At 41.5% G+C, this 23,445-nt stretch overlaps 1 protein-coding gene across 2 annotated transcripts in view; it reads right to left on the reverse strand.

Moving 5' to 3' along the window:
• Positions 1–417: 417 nt before the first annotated feature.
• POC1A (POC1 centriolar protein A) overlaps positions 418–23,445 on the reverse strand; it is a 61,006-nt gene continuing 37,978 nt past the window's right edge. For both annotated transcript variants that reach the window (XM_030458707.1, XM_030458706.1), the window contains 2 exons: positions 12,299–12,439; positions 418–685 (listed from right to left, as the gene is read on the reverse strand). In XM_030458707.1, the coding sequence (XP_030314567.1) occupies positions 587–685; positions 12,299–12,439 (240 nt within the window). In that variant the 3' untranslated portion in view covers positions 418–586. The remainder of the gene's footprint in view (positions 686–12,298; positions 12,440–23,445) is intronic.

Consider the following 23,445-nt stretch of genomic DNA (forward strand, 5'->3'; position numbering starts at 1 on the left):
TAATCACTTCTGCAAAAACATGATCCAAGATCTTAACTGCCCTGTGTCAGATGTGCCAGGCACCACCTGGGACATGGGTGAGACAATGCCTCCTCCAGGTGCTGGTTGTGCTGGCACCTCAACCTGCTCATTACAGTCTGAGAATAGAGGTAAATTCCCACTACTCCAAATAACCTAGGAGCTCTTTGCTTGTCACCTGTAGACAACACACACCTCATTAACAAGACTAGTACAGCCTACAACAGATACTTGGTGACTTTCAAGATGCCTAAACATTTTAAGACTAACCCAGCAGCACCAAAGACAGGAGAGATGCAAATCTTCATAGTTAGTACTCACACTACATGCTGGGCTGCTACATGTCTGGAAAACACAGGGGATCACAACCATTATCCACACTTATGAATAAAATATTCCTTTTATTTTAGTAAAGTAACAAAGCTTATTTACAGATACAATAACTGTACATTCCAATTGAAAAATAGATTGCGCTAAAAATCGTTAAAGCAAGTCACACACAGTCTGTTAGGAACACAAACAATCTCAAACCTCCTGACGCCTTCAGCTCCTGTCTTCTCTCAGAAAATCAGCTTGTTTTGCTCTGAATGATTTTCTGCTGATTCTCAAGACATTCCTTCAGCTTGTCTTCAGTGAGTGTCAGCCTCTGCTCCAGGATAGAAACCGTCTGCAAAACAAAACGAAAGCTGCTGCTGAGCTGCTCACAAAGACAAGCTTCATACTTTCCTCTCCAAGGGCAATAAAATGCTAAGTTTACAGGAGTATTTTGATGCTGTAACTTCAGTATCAGCATTTTAGCAGGGTAGAGCCACACATGACTTCAGAGAGGAGCAACAGAAGCTGGCAGGCATGAAACTCTCCTTTCAGCACTCTGTGCTTTCAAATCGGGCTCTACATTTCCTTTCATGGACAGGTTCTGTTGGAGAACCACCAGAGAGTCTTCTGCTAATGACCAACACAGGGTTTGAACAGTTTTTCCCAGTTGTAGCTTTGATTTTGGCTCTCTATTTCTGACTCTTCCTTCCCTTCCCAATGCTGCTATTTCACTGCAATTAAAACACACACAAATTGCTGGACAAGCACTATGACAAGCAAGGAAACTCTCCCATAAGGTACTGCAACACAAAAAGGAGAGAGACTGAAACCCGAAGTGGCAACATCTGCCTCAACATAATGTCTCAATTTTTTTGGGTAACCCAGCCATCCCACAAAGGATTGTTATATTTTTCTCCTCAAGCTGTAGTCGTCATGTACAGGATGCACAGGAAGAACATTTTAACCACGTGGCAATAAAAGCTTCTGCTGAAAAGCCTTTTATTGATCTCTCCTTAGGAAATCAAGTGCCTTGGCTATGCAGAACTGCTTTCAGCTTCCAAAGACACCGGAACGGCTGATAATAGGCAGTGATGATTTAATGCTTTAATATCCATAAACTTATCAGCAACAATCAATAGTTTCACATTTTGAGCACTTTTACTGCATAAATAACATCCTCTGCTAAAAACAAAGGATGTTCAGAACCTTGGACTTCAATAAAGTAATTCAAATAAACTTGGACACCGTTGTTTGTACAGAAGTTATACATAGAAAGCCTTTTAATAGTGCATTTCGTAAGCACATCTCCAAGTGCCTGACGAAAGAAAGCAGGTCTCATTATCCCCATTTTATAGCTGGGGAAATGAAAGCACAAAGAGAGGAAATGGCTTGGCTAAAGCCACTTGAGTGGCTAGGAAAAGTCTCCCATAAAACGATCTGGGTAATGAGATGAACTGTTGCAGGGAGGGGAAGACAAAACAGAAGTAGTAAAAACAACACCAAACGTTATGGCAAAGCCATCGTGAAAGAGTGAGTACCAACAAAGTCAGAAAGGGCTGTGCATCATAGCATTTACCATAAAGTGCTCTTTTTTCCCTCTTGAAACATATTTCAAAGCTTATTTCCACTGCACATGTACTGCTGACCTGTGACAGGCAGCTCTAACTCTGCTGCCTAATGCAGCACTGCTGTGACTGTAGAAAGCTCCACCTGACAGGACAAACTTTGTGTTGCTTTAAACATTCCCCTGGGCTACAGCACAAGCTTTTTTTTTTCCTCTTCTACTGCCATCTCTTTGAGGCACAAGAACTGCAGTACACAGAGAACCAGAAGAAAAGTTGTGGAACCAGCAGGTACCATCCCATGTGTCCTAGAGCCAGCAGGAGCCCTTCCATCTATTCAAAGGGGAGAGGATTTCATCTTTTTGATATCCAGCCATGCTGTTGCCTAGTGGCTGTCCTACAGAGGTCAGGAGTAAAGCTTCTCAGGGCAGAACACAGCAGGCTCAAGGTCTATCAGGGGTTTATAGCAAAGATCTTATCCTGCAAGCAACCAGACAGAGAATAAAAATCAGCAGGGATCCTGGCTTTTCCATTTTGAAAAAAAAAAGAATAGTGTAACTCAAGACTCAATTAAAAGTTGGGGGTAAAACACTGCATCAAATTTCCTTAAGAAAGATAATTCATGTCCTGGTGACACCACCCTACTAGCAGCAAAGTTCCAGATTATTTGTGGTTCCTTCATCCCATGATTTACTGCCACCACAATCCTGCCAATACAAGTGTTGTTACACACAGCACCATAGAGCCTAAGCAAAGCAGATTCCAGTAAAAGTGTTGAATTAGTGAACAAGCTGTAAGGAAAACGTTTATTGGAATGGAAATGGCATGTAAGTATTAGCAGAAAACTTGTGGTGAGTATTTTTTGGAAACTAAAAGTGGAAAAGTAGCAGTCAGAAATTAAATCCAGGAAGCCCAAGGTAGGAACTGTTGACTACAGTCCATTTAGCCTCAAATATATGTTGCTTGAAATATACTGGGCACCTGACAGCCTAGGAAGGTAAGGGAAAGCACAAATTCTGCCCAGCTACTATTACTGCTCCACTGTAACTTACACGTAAAACAAAAGTTCCTTTATGAGCAGCTGAAAGTTTTACAATATTTCCACGTTGCTATTTATAAAGCAAGTCCTTATTGGTAGCCAAATTAAACTGTACCCATTCAACTCCTGCATGTTTTTGCTACTGCTTTTCAGAAGATAAGGAATCAACAAACAGCCAAGCCAAGGAGGAAAACACCCTCAGCCAGATGTAGGGAGGGCTCCCTGGAGCCCATTCCAGACCTTTTCTCTGTGGCAGGAGCCAGGTTGTGTCCCTTTGGCTGTGTCAGGAGCACAGTTCATGTCTCCGTTTGGCATCAGGGATGGCTCATCAGGCATGCTGGATCATTTGTTAAAGTCTTGGCTCAAATTGGCAGAAGAATAACAGCATAGGTTTAAATGAGAAGAAAGATCATGTTTTTAATTTTCTTACAGGAACACAGAGAGCATTAGGAGGTAACTTTTCCTTAGTCACCACTGAACATCTCCCTGTCTGATTAAACACCAGACAGCCCAAGGAAGCCCTAGCCTCAGGGTGGGGCTTTTGCAGGGGCCCTGGAGGGGCAATCAGTTCTCCCTCTTTTGAGGACTGTAGATAAGGGGAACCAGGTGCTAATTGAATGCCAACAGAAACCAGTTCTACAACTGCCAGAGGAAACCTGAAAAGCTGAGTCCAGAGCAAGCAAGCAGAAGCCATTAGCAACCCTCGGGAGCAGTGGTGGGAAGCCCTGCCAGGACAGAAAGATCCATCTAGACAGATGGCTGCTCCTTCACTAAAGGTAGTGATTAACCAAGAACAAACTTTTTAGCAGGGCCTGGGGTGACAGAACAAGGGATAATGGGGTTAAACTAAACGAGGGTAGATTTATACTAATTATAAGGAAGAAGTTTTTTACAATGAGGGTGGTGAAACACTGGAACAGGTTTCCCAGAGAGGTGGTAGATGCCCCAGCATCTGGAAACATTCAAAGTTAGGTTAGATGGGGCTTTGAGCATCATGTTTTGATGTTGCCTCCTCAGTTTCTCTAGTACTGTGTCCAGTTCTGGGCCCCTCAGTTTAGGAAGGATATTGAGGTCCTGGAGCAGGTCCAAAGGAGGGCAAGCAGGCTGGTGAAGGGACTCAAGCACACACCCTATGAGGAGAGGCTGAGAGAGCTGGGGCTGTTCAGCCTAAAGAAGAGGTGGCTCAGGGGAGACCTCATCGTTCTCTACAACTCCCTGAAGGGAGGGTGTAGCCAGGTGGGGGTTGGTCTCTTTTCCCAGACAACTTTCAACAAGACAAGAGGGCACGGTCTTAAGTTGTGCCAGGGGAAGTTTAGGTTAGATATTAGAAAGAATTTCTTTACAGAGAGGGTGATCAAGCATTGGAATGGGCTGCCCAGGGAAGTAGTGGATTCTCCATCCCTGGAGATATTTAACAAGAGACTGGATGTGGCACTCAGTGCCATGGTCTAGCAACCGCAACGGTGGTTCAAGGGTTGGACTCGATGATCTCTGAGGTCCCTTCCAACCCAGCCAATTCTATGATTCTATGATCTGGTTGAAAATGTTCCTGCTTATTGAAAGGCCCCTTCCAACCCAAACCATTTACGACTGACCTGGAGCTGAGGGTAAAGCAGGCAAGAGCAGGGGGCAGTGGAATAATGTCAGACTTCACTAAGGGAAGCAAGCAAGCACAGGGACTGTGCAGTATATGCCACTCACACTGCTTTGGATGGAGCACACAACATAGCACAGGGGACATAACACTGCTCTGTAATTGTGGGACAGAGAGTTTTGGGGAAAACACGCATTGCAAACCATGCAAACTTTTTTTCTGATCAGGTAGTAACAGCTTGGCTGAGCCTACAGCACACACGAACTGCAAAGGAAATGGTGCTTGTGGCTACATGCAGGCAAAGCATTACACCTGCACTGCTGTTCCTGACATAACATAAAACCTGTCTCTCCATTGATCTCACAGGAGGCAGTAGTTTCCAAGCTTAACTTAATGACTCGTCAAGTTTGCTCCACCACTTTTTCTAAAAATACATTAAAAAAGATGATGCAGGGCACGAACATATCAAATAGTCCAAGAAAAAAGTTAACTTCTACTTGTTCAGAATATTCTTTCCCATTTCATATGTTAATTTACAAAGACAACACTTTCTTTTCAACTTATCAAAATATGCACCTGAAAAAGAACAGACAACAAATGCAGAGGTTGCTCAGTTTCCCCACTCCACTATGCCAGTACAAGAGATTTAAGGATGCATTTCAGGAGGTCCAATGAAGACTACAGGTGGGTCATGGCTTTGCAGAATGAGTCTTGTCAAATTCGACCTAGATGTGCACGACTTAAGACTTCTACTCTCTGTAAAGAGCAAGGCAAGCATTGGTTTGTTTTCAAAGAAACAGAAGTCTAGCTATAGCTTCTTGGGGGCTACGTGGTTTTCAAAAAAACATTCATATTAGAGCAGATTTCAGTCCTCAACACAAAGTACAGCAAGTGAACTGTGTCACAGGAACACTCCCTTAGCATCCAAAGGTGTCTCCTTGGCAAGTGTTAATGAGAGGGTTCAGGGGTACCTAAATACCTCTAGGACACCTGGATGTCAGACTGCTGCACAGCACTGAGGAGACTGTGAAGGTAAATTCTGCCTTGTCTTGCAAGAGAGTAGTACAGCTGCCAACCTTCAAAATGCATCAGCTAAACTGATTTCTCTCTCTCAAGCAGAGACCCCAGCTGTTGTATGCAGATCACTAACATGGCACCTCCAACACTCACTAAATGTTGTCCTGAACATGCATGCAGTCCTACACAGAGACAGAAATTAGCAATTTTCCAGGTGAATTAAGTTGGGAGCCCTTTCTCTAAACTAATGAATGAAATAAAGAACCACAGGAAGGGTTTGCACCAGGGTAGCCCTACTTCTACCAAAAAACCCAAACAACTAACCCCTTCTAATCCCTTCCACCAACACTGGTTTAAAATACCAAACTTCAGGTGGCAGATTTAAAGGCCCATGGGAGTATGTGTACAGCAAAAGTCCCTCTGAGATCCAAGCATGAACCTGCCTGGCAAGAAGCAGCCTGTGCTATTGTTCCAACTTTTTTCTCTGTCTTGCTCTCAGTCTCCCTTCAACCTCATCAACTGAATTCACTGAGACTCCAAGCCCACCCCTGCTGTCACTGTGCCTGCTCACCTGCCCTCCTCATGCACAAGTTGTACCTTAACACGGTTTGGAGACAGGACCCAAAACAGCTACTGACATTAAGTACCTGTGAAGCATTTTCAGAAAAGGTGGCACTTTAGGCTAAGTGACGAGGTAATCCTCCTGTCTCAAAGTATAAAAGGTCCAAAGCCTCCTTTCACAGTTATTAACACTTTATGTAGCACACACAAGCATGCAAGGCTCTTTGCATGCCCTGACTAGCCTCACTCTAGTGGCCAAAGCCTTAATCTAAAAGATCAAATACACAATTAAGGCTTTTTTTCTTTTTTTTTTAAATGCAAAATGGTTTCTAAAGAAATGATAGCTCCTCATCTGCTCAAACTGAAACAAGATCTGCCACCTCAGGCACATTTAAAATAAGTTCTCTAGCTCCTCACCTTGTCACTTCCTTTGAACACAGACTTCAAGGTGAATTCTCACAAAGCCATTTGCATAGAGTATTTCCCACCAAGCTGATGTATGGATAGTGTATTGATTATTTTAGAATCAAGATGCTCAGGTAGTGCTTTCATTTTGCCCCTCCGTCTTTCTTCATGCATTTTCCTGGGGTTTGTGGCCACAAACTTCTGCATTTTTTACTACGGAACACTTAGCCCCAATGTGGCCAGACAGGAACACGCTGGGCAGTGCTGCTGTACAGCCATAAGTTAGGAAGTCCTACAAGCCCCTCAGCATCATTTTCACATGTTCATCCAGTGTCAAACTTTGTCCCAAATGTGCTTCTCATGGGATATGAAGCAAAACATTCAGGCCCAGCACAGTCAGAGTCAAGATGCTGCACATCAGTAGAAACTGAGTTAGCAAACTGCCTAGGAAAAATTTAATTAAAAAGGTAAAGAACCCAATAACCTAGACTTCTCATACTGCTGAAGTCATACTGTCCATATTACAAAGCATCAGCAGATGCCATCTGCTCCAGTAGCCCCAAGAAAACACTCCCCATCCTCACTGCAAAACAGGGACAATAGGTAGTTCCTTTCTGTTGCATCACATGCATTAGGAACATGCAGAGATTCCTGCAGGAAGTGCAGATGCTAGCACTAACCTGGCCTTGTCAGGATCCCTAAGCAGAGCTCCAGATTTGCTCATGAAGTCGTGTGGGTAGACAATACCTATGTCTGTTCTCTAGTGCAGGGTCCAAGAGCTCACAGTCCCACCAGTTGTCTTCAGACAACAAGCCAGACAAACAGTAGTCACAATACTTGAGAACTAAAGGCTTGTTTTATATTTAACAGCCCAAAGCACCAGCAGAGGGAAAGTTACAAAATTTGAAGCTACTATTGTTCAGCTGTGCCCTCCTCCTGATTACCAGCTACCATCTCTCCTTCAGCCTGCTTGTACAATCCACTTTCTGCAGATGCTGGAATCAGAGTTAAACTCAATTATAGGAGCAGGGTTGGTATACTGGATGAGTCTACTCAGTACAGTGACAATGAGCTACCACTCACACCGCTTGTAGAAAAATGATACAAAACCACTTGAAAATTCTAGCATCTACTTTGTCAGACCAAAGGGAAAAAAAAATCCTTCTTGCTTTGTAACTATGAAGTCATAAAAGCATTTTACTAAACCAGTAGCTTAGAGTAAATTCAATACTTCTCAGAAAAGAGGAGCAACTCATTCCTCACCAATACAAGCTCTGGAGACCACACCTCCAAAAAAAGTAGTAACAAAATCAATTTTACCCATTTTTGTTATAAGCACTGTGCACACAAACATTTTCAGTTTTAATTAAAAGCAACCCACATGTCCAAGAAGCCCACATGTCCTAGTCTGTTTTTTAATGCTAAAGAATGTCATTTAAAAAATTCTCCTCCCTCTCTATGCAATCTTTTCTGGAGTTAAATAATCCTTTAATCTCACATGAGCTAGATTGTCCTTCAGTTCAGGCTTGGATTATTTTACGGATTTAGCAAGTCTTCTCCATTTCACTGTGTTGTTTTCTCCCAGCTTTAATACAAGATTAGTTTGGGGAAATATATAAAGCTGTTTCCTGTGGGTGGATTATCGCAGCTATTTATGAATTTTTATGCTAACCTGATTCTGAACTCTTCATTTGGAGCAGACATCTTTCTTCCCACATAAAACCAGCAGCTTTTGCCTCAGTGCCCACTGCCTACCAGTGCTGCAAATTAAAAAAGTGAACGTGGTAGCTGAAGGTGCTTGAATTGAAGAGTATACAAACACTTTGAAGATGATAACTGCAAATGCAAGTTTTCCACGGCAGCCAAGACATCTACTGATAGATGATCATCTTCCAGAAGTGCAGTTCATCTGTAAGTGCAGAAAATGCATTCAAACTGAGCAAACTCTTAGCATCTGCTCCATTTTGGTTTCAGCCAGAACACACCTTTCTGTTCCAGGAAGCTATCAGAGAGATAAAATTACCTTGTTTTCTCTTTAAACTTCATTCCACCACAAAGGCACTGAGACCCAGTCTTCAATAAGAAAAATAATTGATAAATACTTTGCATTTTCTTCATTTTCACATCTCTTAAATGCCAGTAAAGAACAGGATTTTTAAACACTGAGACACTGATAATATCCTTGCAAAGGAAAGCAAAGAGCAAAGCCTCTGTAGCACACATTTATTACTCATCTTCCTCATTCCTTTTCCAGATTTGAATTGCCTGCATGAGGATATCTTTAAGTAATCCACAGCTACTGGAAAGAATTGGTTTATGTCAGGGTCTCAACTTTTCTCTATCCTTCAAGTCAGCAGAATGATTAAGCATGTGCTACTTCTCTGAAAAAGAGAGTCAAACATTAACTTCTTTATTCACACTTGAAGTATGGCCAAATACAAACCATGTTTAGAAAAATATGAAGACCCTGACAGGTCACATTAGACCACTCTCTTACAAATAAAACAAAAGATGTCCTGACATGAGTTCCAGTGAGGAGGAGGGGAGGAAGGTTTCATCAAATCAAAGAGCAGTTTAAATAAAGTTGCCAAAACCTTAAAGAATAAAATCATAGCACAGTATAAAAACCATCCACAGCAACAGTATAAAAACCAAAGCTTTGTAAGTCTGAAGGGGAAACATCTATTCACTGTAATGGTTACTGCTAGGTGGGGTACACAAGAGCCACTGTTTTCTTCTGATCCATCTTTCTCTAGTGAGATCCATCTTTCTCTGCAGTGCTTCACTGAGGGAGCAAATCTGCTTAAGTGGATCCTGCTGCATGGGGTACAACACCTCAGCACTTCTGTTTTCTGTTGGTGTCTGGCAGGAAGAGCCCTCTTAATGGGATAAAACCAACCCCACTGTCTCCAAGCACAAGACACCCTACTTCAACTGGAAATCTGCTGTCAGAAGTAGGAAGGTACTGATAATTGGTGAGCAGCAGACAATGCAGCTTCAAGTGTGCAGCTCAGAACAAAGCTATGCACTGGAAAGAGATGACACAGCCCTCAGCTGATGTCTTACTACTACCCTGTTCAGCAGAAATGGAAAGTATTTTCTCTCCTTCCCAATTTAACATGATATAAAGTTTAGCATGATATATTTCACAGTGCTAGTTAAGGGAAAAAATACTAGGAAAATAAATTAGGTTTGCATTTGCATAATTTCCCAAAGCAGTTTTTCACATATTTAAGCCCCTGTCCCCCTGCCCAGTACATTACATCATGTTAAAACAGCACTGGAAACTGTGACGAGCACAAAGAGCACAGGAACTCAAGGCACCACAGTAGAAAGGTATCCAGTCTCCCACAGAGCTAACAACTTATAAACTCCTGGAAAACCTCTGGATGGCTATGTCAATAGAGGGTTTCTGGAAATATCACAGGGAATCTGTTCTTTCCCTCCACCTGTAGGGCCCTGCCTATGCCATTAGTGTTTTCTTTGAACAAGCACTGCTCAGGAATGATGACAGAATTTATAACAGAGAACCAGGAGACTACCAGTATGTCCTCAGCCCTTCTTCATGAAGGGAAAAATACTGACATCTGTTATGCATTATTTATGAAAGCATTTTGTTCTGTTTTTTGAAGTAGTGGTGTCCTCCTTTCACAGAATGAAGTCTGCAAGCCCCAAGCTGCCATGTAAAACACAACATTGGTTTGAATCTGCTGTGTGCAGGGAGCAGCACCCAGTTGTGCTTTGGCGGAAATGGGTAGGGCAGACAAGTGACCCAAGACCCCCCACTGCTGTGTCCATTTCCCTCTGATCTCTGCTAGCAGCCAGCACACCTGGGCTCCTTCCAGTCAACATCCCATTGCACAGAAGAGGGGGAACAGTGGTTCTGCCTTCCCTTCTCTGTTACAAGCCACTGGCACTGGAAAACCCAATATTTAGCTATGTAAGCAGATGCACTCTGGAGTTACCTTCCACAGCTCTGTCTTGCTATCTGCTTGCATCCTTCCTCTTTCAGGAGCCTCCTCCCTTACTCTAGGGATGAGGACTTTTTCCATGCTCATTTGCATAAGTCTGTTTGGTGTTGGTTTGTTTCACCACTAAATATCAAAACCTTGGCATGAAAATGAAGAATTATGAAACCATTTCAACAATGTGTTGGGCTCATCTACTTGTACAAATGCATGAAAACAGTGCTTATACAAAATAACAACACACCGAGATTAGAACCAATGGGAAAAAATGTACTTTAAGGATGGAAAAAAAGCCACAAAAAAGGTAAAATGGCGCTGAATGCAGAGTTAATTAAGGCAGCTTTTTGGTTTTACTACAATTTCAGTCCTATTTCCAATTTTACCCTATAACCTGCTAATTTATTCCTCCCCCACTGATCTCAATTTCTCTGTTAGGTTTAACACAACATTTGGAATTTTCTACAGTTACACAATATCTTCAAGAGATGTTCACATTGCTTATATCTAGTTTAAATCCCACACATACTGTTTACTGCAATGTTTGCCTCCTCTAAACACCTATGAAGTTGAAAAGGAGCCATTACAAATCCATCATCAGACGCGTGGATCTGATTTATGTTTTGAAAGATAAAGATCACATTCCAACATTACTAAGGAGACGTAAAAACAGTAATAAAATATTTTCTGTATACACTGGGTTGCACTTTACTCACAGGGATGAGGGCCAGGATTTTTCCCCCTATCAGTGATCACTTTTTTTGGAGACCACTGGAAGAAGTGTTTTCTTGTATTTCTTCCAATTTTAACCCCATGCTATTTTAGATGTTCTGTTGTCCTGTAATGGTTTTTAGTTCCTAACTCGACCCTACTTCAGTCCCTTGATGGGCTCTCCAACCCATCACCTAGCACTTTTTGACAGGTACTTCTTCTCAAGATCAGAGAGCAAACTTAGACTAGCAATCAGTATGTTCAATTCCAAGAATTCAATGCCTGCTTCTTTTTTCCCAGAAACAGCATTCCAACTCACAAACAATTTCTCATCTATTATCCCATGCTTTCCCTTTGCTTCTCACATACCTCAAAAACACACAATGAAATCCAGCCCCCAGGCAATGATCAGAAATGGTATTTCTGAGCAGGAGCAATGAGCAGCTGCTTAGTCAAACAAAAACCAGCTCTATCCCAAATTCTTCTTAAGTAAACACATCCTGTGATGGCTCACCATTTGTGGGGGGTACTGTTTAAGCACTGCTTAGTGACTCTCAGGAAGAACTGCATGTTAAGGCTTTAGCAAGGGATTAGTTGCTTGCTAACTATGGGTGAGAGGCATGTTTTGGAGATGAGACATTGAAGGGCCCAGACTTGTTGATGGGAGGAGAACACAGCACAAATTGAACTGTGTAGGTGAATGCTGGGTGGGGGAAAAGAGTGGGATCTGGACAGAATTTACCTATAGACTGCAGTATAATGGGGGAGGGAATAGATTATTCACCAAAACAGTCCTAATGCCAACCACTCCTTCAGGCATTACCTTAGATAAACTTTGGCTAATAGCACAGGGTACCAGAGCTGGCTCAAGCAGCACTCAGCTACGCTGCAGCAGAAGGGAGCCTGAGGAGGAGTAGGGCCTAAACTGGAAGTCAGTGCAAGGGAACTGATAAGAGACAAGCTGACAAGGAGAGGGAGACAGATTTCTCTAAAAATTGTTAAAAACAGAAATGAGGTTTTTAACAAACCATACATTTTATGAAACTGTCACAAAATATTCTCAATTCTTTCAGATACCTTCTTCATTATAAAACTAAAGAGTAAGCCATACCTGAGTCAGAACATCCAGCTGTCCCATAATATGCTCCAAGGTATTTGCAAGACTGGTTTCCTCCTCCTGCTGTTCATGGTTCCTACCAGAATCCTGAGGTTTTGTTTTCTTAAGATGACCACCACAACCCATTTCTGATTGCTAGAAAAATAAACAGACATAATCTGCTATTGAGATGCAAACAATAGGAGAAGAATTTCTGTTTCATGGAAAGTAAAGAACATTCTATGTTGGGACAGCCTATGCTATTAAAAATAGGCAAAGGAGAACAGAAGTGGTTTGCTCTTGTCTCCCAGCTGGAAAAAGAAAAGCTGCTGAAGACTTCTATGCCTTACCCAGGTGAAGGGTTTTTTTTGTTGTTTTCTATAGGGAGGGTTAGTGGTGGTTTGGGTGTGTTTTTGTTTGTTTTTAAAGCTTCATCAGGAAAGGTAAAACTTTGATAACAATCTTGAAGCAATCCTGCAAGGTTCAAGTTTTATATGTGCCAAGAGCTTTGGCACACTCATGTGGTGCACAAGCATAGTAAATGTGCATTTACTATGCAGGTAAATGAAGATTTACTGGAGTCACATGGAAGCACTACAGTCAAAATTTAAGAATTAAGTAAGCCTCTCTGAGAGAAGTCCAGTTATTTCACTCCAACACTCAAGTAAAAAAGCTTCTTTCCATGTTTGGAAGTTGTAAGAGGGCAAGGAGCCTGTACTGCAGCTAAGTTCAGCAGAAGCAAGATGTTCCAATATGCATTAAACCAGACAGTTTTAATTTAGTAATTTTAATTTTGTTTGTATCTCAAACTGGTTTTCCCTCCTCAATGAGGTTAGGAACATGTTTCCTTTGAAGTTTCAACTGTTTAAGTTATGCAAGCTTGAATATTTCATTCAGAGTACATTAAGTTTCAAAAGCACAAATAGATCTCTACTGGAGAACTTATTCTTCTTTCCTTTTCTTTCAAAATGTTATCTTCCTTCTAGAACAAACAATATTTACATTGTTTATCTGCATTACTGGCAGCAGAAGCAGCTCAGAGAAGTTTAACTAACTAAACAAGGTAGCCAATTGATTAAGCAACTGCAGACTTAAGTTTCTCAATTTACACTAACAGACAAGATTTGAATCTAAAGCCAAGATCACAGCACTCAAAAGTTCTCAATGGCTCAATGCCTGGTGCAGCTCCATCCCATGCACTTATTACTCACACACGACTGAAGTTTGCAAATCAACAAAGCAGCAAAGAATTCTGATGGGACTGAAAAATGGTCTCTAGAAGTTCTCCCACTCAAACGTTTTCTAGGCAAGAAATGAAGAGTTGCTTCCATCTCTTCACCCATCAGCACTACTATGAATGCATCTCTCATCAGCACTCCATTGATTTACCTGCTCATCACTACATTTGATGCCAGGTGTGTGCAGGCATGCAGCTAGGCTGCAACAAGACTTCAAACCAGCTCACATAACTTTAGGCAGAAAAATGTTCATTATGAAGCTCTATATACACACAGACATGTATGTGTATACATAGAAAAATGCATATTAAAAAAAAAAAAAACATATAAAAGAACTTGTGCTACTGGGAGTCACTGATTTCTGCCATGAAAAGGCTCCAGCCCACCAGTTAGACTGAATAAGCAGCACAAAAATCAGAAACTCAACTACATGGAGAGCTGGGGGAGAAAGAAAAGAAAAAAAAGGAGAGGCCACAGCAGTAATAAACTTTGACAGGAGAAAGCTTGTTGCTGTCCACTACCTGCTATGAGGGGCCAATCGTTCTTCCAGACCCTGCCAGCCAAACCATCCCCAAACAGCCAAGTGTCACGAGACCAGTTTTGCCTATGAAGCAGGAAAGGATGGGAAAAGTTTAAAGGATAAATATAATGACTGCTCTACAGGGATCACTGGGCTGCACCAAAGGCTGGGCATACAGCTGGGTATCAGGTGGTACCAGCCACGCCAGCCTCTGCTAATTTGCTTCCTCCCACTTGCTTGAATAATTGAGATTATCTACAGGCCCTAGGCCAGCACAGCCCACACTCCAGGTCACATTGCACAGCCTCAGCATGGGAACCACACTCAAACTGCTCCTGGCCTGCAGGTAGCCCAAGAGCCACATGTTGGTCTTCAATGCACTGATTTAATCAGCTAAAATATGTTCTTGCAGAGATGAGAGAAAGCCAGTCTTACAAAGCTATTTGCTGTTTAAAAGTGAAAACAAAAAACCCAAGCCACTGCTTTTTCAATTAATAATTAGCATTAAAAAGCATATTTTTTCTTATTTTAAGGCTGACTATCCTAGTTTGATGATGTAACTTTAGGCCAGTCAATTGTGGCACAGCAGAAACTTGAGTGAGCTAACACTGCATATAACCTGCACTTAAAACCCCCAAATGATGATGAGCTATCCACTTCAAAACCCATTAGAACAAGCTGACTCACAGAAGCAGAGAAATGACTGTATTAACATATTTTCTCTCTCTACAGCATATGTCAGACAGCTTTTCATAAAAAGCTGCTGGGTTGAACTCGGTGTTGATATTCTCTTTGCTACTGCCTACAAAGTTTAAGTATGAAGTATGCCTGGCATACCTGCAAGGGCAATACAGCACATATGTTCCTACACCCAATGCTTTAGGGGTCAGATGGTCCTACACAATGTCAGGTTGAAGCCAGAGGCAGCAGCATCTGTTTGTCACTGATGCTACATTCTGTTGATCAGCTCACAGGCTGTGTACCACCCCCATGAAAAGCCAAGCAAGCCACCTCCACAGAGCCTATGCTGGCTCCTGAAGCACTCTGAATGGTGGCACTATTCCCAAGAACAGAAGTATATCTGCATTTAAAACCAGAAGCATGACAATATGGCACCAGTCCATCATCAACAAGATGACTTCTGCCTTCAGCAATGAGGTTCTGACTTAGTTCATCCATTTAAACTCGGGACACAACCAAGCCAGCAAATAAAAAAATGTCAATGTGTCATGGAGTGTGACTTCCAAAAGGGACGCTTTCAACTGAGCAAAGTCTTTGAAGATGGAGTTCAGTTCAGGAACAAGCACATCCTACCTAGCCTGCCCTGCCACAGCAGGTGCAAAACCAAGTATCCAACACCCACACCTACAGACAGCACTTTGAATTGCTGCCCACAAACAGGCAAGCAGAGAACCTGAAGACAGATTGCTTTACCTTCTTACTTATCCCACCTGCTCCACTGGCACCCAGCTGCAGTCTGAACTGTGGGACCTGCCCAAGTAGGAATCTCAAGTAGGGGCCTCGTACACAGCATTCAGCAAGGGTTAAACCTGAATTCACCCCAGGCAGGAATGTCCAGTGTGAGGTGGAACTCAATAAAAAGATCAGCTGGACACATGGAAACACTGCGAGCTGTAAATGCAGCCTGTGATGTACAGAACAGCAGCAGGACAACAGCAAGGGATGGGCTGACACCAACCTGACCAAGGTGGGCATGCAAACTGCTGCATCTCACAAAGGTACTCACAGCACTTCCAGTTTCACAGGTTGAGGCATTGCAGTTGAATCACCTGGATCAGCTTCACCAGGATCATTTCAATTCGCTCTTTTTGAAGAAGCTGAGAAGCCCAAGTAGGTATATTTGTATTGACACCACCTAAAATACATCCCTCTGCTACCAGAAGCCTTGTGAACAGAGGGGAAAAGGGATACCATGGCCTTCCTACTATGGCATTGAGGGAAAAAAAAGGGTTGTGTTGTTTTGATATTTTTAGTTTGTTTTTGATTTTTTTTTTAATCTTTTCAGGTTTTTTACTGCCAAGGAAACCTTTGCCTGCTAAGAACACACATCCACGCCTTCACAGGGCAGATGCTGGGGAACTTTACAAGTATCCTAAGTTTGAATGGACACCCAGAATTTTGTTTGACATTAATTTTAGAAAACTGCCAAACATTTTGATGAGCATCATTGTGGTATCCTTCAACAGAAGCTTTAAGTGAAAGGGGAAACATTTAGAAACTTTCCCTTAGCAGTCAGATTACAACTTACACTTACCTCTATCTTAATGGCCAGTACATCTGAAAGGAAATGTACACTGTGATGGAGAACTGAATTGCCCCCAGATTGAAACCTTCTCAGATTTTGTAAAGGAAGATTAAATCAGCCCCTACCTCAGTACATAAGAATGAAGAAACCCTCCCAGACCAAACTACAGCCACCCTTCTCCTAATAACAACCTATACCATGAGCCAGACACTAGTGTTTTAAATTTAACACATTAAAAAACCCACATAAAATATAGAAAGAGCCCTGAAATATGCATTAGCTTTGTGACAGTCTGGTACTGATGAGCATCACGATTACAGAGAGAGACACCCATGCTCCCATCTGACTCACCTGCAAGGTAAAGTGCCAGAGGACAGGCACCAGAAACAGTGACACTGCTGCAGAGTTTTACTCTATTGTAGAGTTCAAGTACACAATTTATCTGGCACAACCAAACAAATGTATTTGCCATTAAATATCTTATTACAACATCTGCTTATTAAGCACTGGGAGTACAGCAAGAAGCAGCTGAACATTAAAGGAAGAATAGATGAGCAGTTTCAGAATACAATACAGCTCTCAGTGACAAAGGGAAAACAGAAGTGATTTATTTATAGCAACCACTTAAAGACAGTACAGTGCAACTACTTGGGGGAAGGGGAAAATTAATCAGCCTTCATTCCAGAGGTCTCTTACTGAGCCTCTTATGAAAATTATTCTGGCTAAACATCATTCTGGGCAGCTATTATAGTGCTGATAGGGGAGGGGGGGGTCACATTAACTCCACAGCATACGTACAGCAGTAGTAAAACTGCAAGCAACAATTAAAAAACTGCCTTTCTGCTTTCTAAATGGTGATATCTGGAACATATATTGACATGATAACTGCCTACCTGAATTTTACACCTACTAACAAAAAGCAGGATTCTTGTAATCCAATCCATATTTCTTTTCACTTCTCTTCATCCCTCACCACTGAGAGGGAGAAACTGAGAGGAGCAAGGAAGGTTGGCTCAGCTCTGTTTTGGAGTCCTTTTCAATCAATTTCCACAGTGTATCTACTTTTTTGGGTTTGGTTGTGTTTTTTTTTTAAAGAGACTATGTTAACAATAATTAATTTTCAAGTATCTAACAAGATGCCATTCCTTTTAAGCAACACATATACCCAGCGTGTTTGATAGAGACATTTGATGTACTAAAATTCACTAAATACAATTAAATTCACTATCTTAGTGGAAAAAAATTCCCCTGGAAACAACAGAGGAGTAAGAAACTCCAAAACGTGGTGTACACTTTTTACCTGGACCCAATTCTACTAATCCAAAAGAGTGAGAAATACCATTAAAAGTCTTTTAGTTCAAGGAGTCATTTTCATCACAGGTAAAGTGGTATTTTAAACGTGTTCCTAGAGAGCAACAGTGACACCCAGTGGAAGCATAGTAGCTGCAAGGTAAGCTCCACAGGAATGTGGGGTGGAATGCACCATATCAGATTGAAGGATACATTAAAAACTAAGAGTTAATCTCATTTTCCCTATTACATGCCAAATGTCGACTGAACACAGCTCTCCAAGCACAGGCACATTTCTCTATACTGGAAAAGCATCCCCTCTCTTCAAGGCAGCACTGAAATTTCTGAAGCAATCACATCCTTCAAGACTTGGATTACTCTGCATCTACTTCCCAAACCAACATAGGGTAACAACTAGAATTAGGAAACAAGTTAATTAGTTTTATGAAACAGCTTATTATACCATTATATCCCTGCTCACCTCTCATTGCAGGAGACAGATTGTGATAACAGAAGGGGATTTGGGAGAAAGAAAGAAAAAAACGGTAGGTGAAAAGAATGTTCCCTCTCATTCATTTTTGTGTTTTTGCTTGATAGCAAAATGTAAGCAGGGTTAGCTAAGAAAGAAGCTAGAAATTTAGACAGAACCACTCCCCTATTGGTGCTACTAAAAATACTAAGTTAAAACACCAAAACTTGGCACCTTTACAGTAATGGTCATGACCAGTAAATACTACGTTTGTGATAACCTCAAGGATAAACAGAGGTAAACCCCTTTAAAGCCCAAGGCATTCTTATGCCAAAATGTAAGTAAACCTCTGGCAGAAGCAGAAGGAATAAGGTATGGATAATGTAAGTGAAGCACCATGCAGGTCTGCTGACTATGCAGCCAGGAAGGGAAGAAACAGGGGTAAAAACTAATGACCAGGTACAGCACTCAAACATGAATGAACTCAGCCTGCCCACATAGAGGGGACTGCACTTGGACTGAAATTTGTATTTGCTTAGAGAAGTACTAAGATTGTATCTCTTCAAGTGATGCTGTTTGGCAACCTCCAGCCAAGAGCAGAAGGGAAAAGCTGTTCCCCTCCTGTGTTTCAGTGACCTTGCTCTTCTGGTTGACTATCTCTTGGTCCACTTAACTTAACCTCTGTCTTCTGTAAGTATCACTTTTAAAACAAGACAGATATTAGCATCATGGTTTTCAACATAACTTCAGGTAACGAGCATCTATGCACACTACTAAAAGCACCTGAGCTGCATGCTGGTCATGCTTTTCAGTTGGTTTACACCTCTATAGTTATCACAACCCCAAACCAGTAAGGAATATACCTCTAATAAAGCCAGGGTTTCCAAATTACTAGCAATGATTTCAATACTACAGTAATTCACAGTCTATTCTAAAATAATAGGAACTGATTATCAATAGCCAGTTCCTTTCCAGTCTAAGTTACATTTTACATAGCTATAAAGACCTCTACAGACATTGAAGAATTGTCAAGTTTTGCACATACTACATTTCCAAAAGCACAAATGACATTTCTCTGATGAGTGAAAGAGACTAGACACTGAAAGCCCAGTGGAAGAGTGGACAGGTGAAACTTAACGACTACCAATTGTTTAAAAAACAAAATTTTAAAAATTACAAAATATAATAGGTCTGGATTTATTGAAAAGGAAAGGCTAAGGACAGCCTTCAGCATTTTACATCTGTATTTTCCTACTTTGCATAGACTGTTTACCTCTCTTAACCAATTCTGCACTTCTATCAGTCTTAAGTGTTAGGAAATATGAAGAGGTCTTTCAGAACCTGGGATGGAACTATAAATCTTTGTTGCACAGGTGATGCTCAGCTGGCTATCCTAACATTGCTCCTGGAGAATAACAGCACCAAAAATTTCCAAGAAACAGTTTTGTGTGAAAATGAACCACTACAGGAACAAAGAGATAAATACAAGAATCACTGGTAAGCAAGATCACAAAGAACTGAACTACTGTTGCTTAATCTGTTTAAGATCTTTGGAAAAGCTCCCCCAAAAAAAGCAGCCAAACACTGAAACAAAGTGTTTATCCTTAGCCTTGGTTTATCCAGCTACAGGTTCTTTTCCACTAAAAGCAACAGGCTCCAAAGCAAGAAGCAAAACACACCCAGTGATCTGAAGCGTGAACAAAAGCTTTCAGCTCATTTTCTTCATCAGAATAATCCACCACTTTCTGGTCAAATAAATGTATGCAATGTACCATACACATCATATGCATGCACATACACATAACAGATGCAGACACACACATTGTAACATGTCCATTTGTTATTACTCTTCCTTGAAGCTTGGATTTTTGCAGAAAAGTTTGCAATCTTAGAACCTTTTAAAGCCCGAGCCATCTTCATCCATCTCAAAGCTGACACAGAATAGCAGCTTAGAAAAAAAATACAAATCTTGACTCTGTCTCTCTCTCTTTGAATTATGACTCAAGCATTAAAACAAACCACATATAGCAGCAACCTAAGTGGGTGAATTTACATTAATTAGCCTGAGATGCTGAACTTAAAAGGCAATTTTTATTCTGACCAATAATGACTTGTCAGGACTTGCTTTATTGTTCCAGAGCCTTAAAGAACAAATCTATTTGCTGTAAGATGACAGAAATTAAAAGCTGATCCTCTTATTTCTGCAAAAAATCTTGTCAAACCAGAACCCAAGGGAAAACAGCTGTAGCAGCATGGCTGCTGCCATCCACTAATGGGAAAAACTGTTGCAGGTTGTTGCAGTTGTTTGGAGCCTCTTGGAAATCTAAGGTGCCTATTCCCCGCCTTTCCCTTTCTCTCAAGTCCATCATCAAAGACAAGATATGAAAACTCTGATAAACAGCCTGAAACAACGTGCACAAAATCAGAGAAGCCAGAAGCTTTTGTTCCTTTGCAGTGGACACTCCTCTCCCTACACTGACCAGAGAAAAAGGAAACTCAGATGTTTTAAGGCAACAACCTGGGGGCAAAGCTCATCTCAGTTTCATACAGCAACAATAAAAAAGCTTAAACAGAGTAATATAATACTACTGTTAACAGGCTTTCTGGAGTACCTTCCAGAAAGAAGCTCCACTATTAGCTGTCTGAGAGGTGGGCACTCATACAGTAAGAAAAAAACCCCATGGATTTTGCCCTGATGCAGCCTCACAGTCAAATTCAGATGCAGAAAATTGGTGAATTCTGCAGGAAGCTCCACAAAGAGCACAGTACTGATAGTGCTATCCAGTTCTGCTCAGATCAACTTAGGCTTCCTGATATGAGGAAACCTGGTACCCTTGCTAGGCTTCATTTGGAAGGAATGGAATTTGATCTGGACTGTGGTGCTCAGCTGGATGCAGCCATTTCAGCAATGAAACCAAAGAGTTCTATGATTCTATGAGTTACTCCCTCAGGGGCTGCCCATGAAACAGATGATGCAACCCTGATGCCTTCCTGCCTGGTGTTCTGGGCTGGGACTATGGTGAAGGAATTCAGACAGACCTGTACATACAGCATCAGACCAAGTTTCTACCTCTTTTGTTAACAAGAATGTGTATTTAGAAATGAGTGAGCAGTGTGTTCTTTCTGGCCCATGTTAGCCATGGTTCCTGCTAATCATGCTGCTCTAATGGGAACAATTACTATTTTCCCAGAGCCTGAGGATGCTGAACCAGAGAGGAAGAGTTCCATGACAAGATGAATGGAAGATGCCATGGGAGCACACTGCTTGCACAGAGAAAACAGAACTACCAGCTGCTCCTGCTAAAAGAAGGATGTGAGCAATGAAAGGAAATGACATCCTTGTGGCTCCAACAAGGTCTCCACACACACACACACACACACACACACACACACACAGCCTGTTCAAGTGCATACCAAGGTAAAGACCCAGCTTTGTCCACACCACAGAAGAGGGAGAAGAAAGATGCTCATGGTCACATGTTGCAACAGGCCTACATGACCAAGCTTCCTTCCATGAAAGAAAGGTGAAGGTGAGGCAGCTATGAGCAAACCATCTGCACTGCTTGGGAAGGATGCAGGAAAGAGCTCCTGAGCATCCTGTGTTCAGTTGTATTCAGACTTCATCCCTGTGAAGATTCTGCTTGGACATCCAACCAGAAGAGAGAAACAGTGGAAACATCTTGAGCATTCATGACAGTGCTGTTCTTCTAAGTAAATAATCTACTTTCTAATTTCCAGAGGAAGACCATCAGGTACCAGACTAAAGCCTCCTAAAGTGTGAGCACATCCCTCAGACAAACAAGGTGACAAACAGATCAGGAATAATGATTATTTTGCAGACCACATTTCTCCTGAAAGGCTAAAGGTTGAATCTCCTGCTGTTGAATCCAGAATTCCTCCCTTACAACTCTTGAAAATAAATAAATAGAAAGGGGTGGAGGAGGTGCAAATGACAACACACATTCATATCCAATTGTGAAGAGCTGCAGCTCTGTGCAATGAACAACAAAACTGCTTTCCAGGAGGACATTTCACAGCAAGAAAAAAAAAGGAAAAGAGAAAAAAAAATCTACATAAGTATTCATAGATACTAATGGATGCCAAAATTAGAGATAGTTACCAATTTGGGAGCCAAAAGGTCAAAAGAAGAAAAGGCACATCTGGCCTATGAGTAACCCAGGAGGAATGTATTTACACAAGGAATGACAGAATGAATTGCTGTAGTCAGCACCCAGACCCTGGACTGAGCACAGGAGTCACCCAAGGTCAAACACAAAACAGAACCAGCAAACACGAGGTGGAGTCAACTTTGGACATTCAGTTACAGGTCTCAGAAAACTTTATGATCAGATCACATTTTTTGGACTTAGTCCCCAATCCTATTCAACAGAACTGTTTTGGAGATTGCCATTGAAGAAATAAGCATAATCTAAACCTGAAGAAAATAATACAGTAATGCAAGAAGAGGCCTAAATGCCCATCTTAACTGAAAGAGGCAATTAAAGAGTCAGGAGCTACTTACCTTTTCAGAAGCCCTTTACTGCTCTTCCCAAGCTTCACTTTGTAAAGTCTGCTATGCCATTAGCTTCCAAATCTGGTAGCTCCAAAATTTAGTACCATTTCACTTCAAAGGAGCTAAAAACATTCCAAACACTTGTGCTCTTCAATTTTGAAAGAGTAGAAAAACTTCTCGGTGAGAGGGTGACAGAGGGCAACTCTGCACCTCTGCCCATGCTTCCCAAATTGCCCTACCAAGGGATTAGCTGCTTCTGAGTCTGTCTGCACAGCCACTCACATGAGAGGGTCTCAGAATCCTACCAGTAGCCAAAAAGCTAATGCAGCTGTAGAATTCACCACTGAATCAAGAGAAACATTTCCTCATCACCTCTCTCACCAGGATACTCTTAGTGTGAGATAAAAAGACAACACAGACTGTGCATTTCTCTGCCTTTTGAACATTTTAAGTTCCTACTCTCCCTGTTCAAGATAGCTTTGCCTCTGAGGTACTGCAACACAAACACATTTTAAAGTATTTTTCTTTGGAGAGCTGCATGTAGAGGCTTAGACTAAAGTTTCCTCATCAGCCTCTTCCTTTGCCAAGCAGTATTTTGCACAAAGAATTAAAACATGCCTAAAGAAGGTTTTTGTTTAAACTTGAGTTAAGAATCTCTATGTCAATTAATAGTTCCTCTTTTCCTTGACATTGCATGAAAAATTGTTTACCAACTTAGCATATACTACAATGGTTTTATTCATAATTTTCAGTGCACAAGTTTAAAAAAACACCCAAGGGCTTTCTAACTGTCCATGTGACATCATCTGCTCTGCATTTGCTTGTAACACTTGACCATACATAGGCTTCTTGGAATTAGTCAACAA

The sequence above is a fragment of the Calypte anna genome, chromosome 12 (assembly GCF_003957555.1).
Source record: "Calypte anna isolate BGI_N300 chromosome 12, bCalAnn1_v1.p, whole genome shotgun sequence".
In the NCBI taxonomy this organism is placed as follows: Eukaryota; Metazoa; Chordata; class Aves; order Apodiformes; family Trochilidae; genus Calypte; species Calypte anna.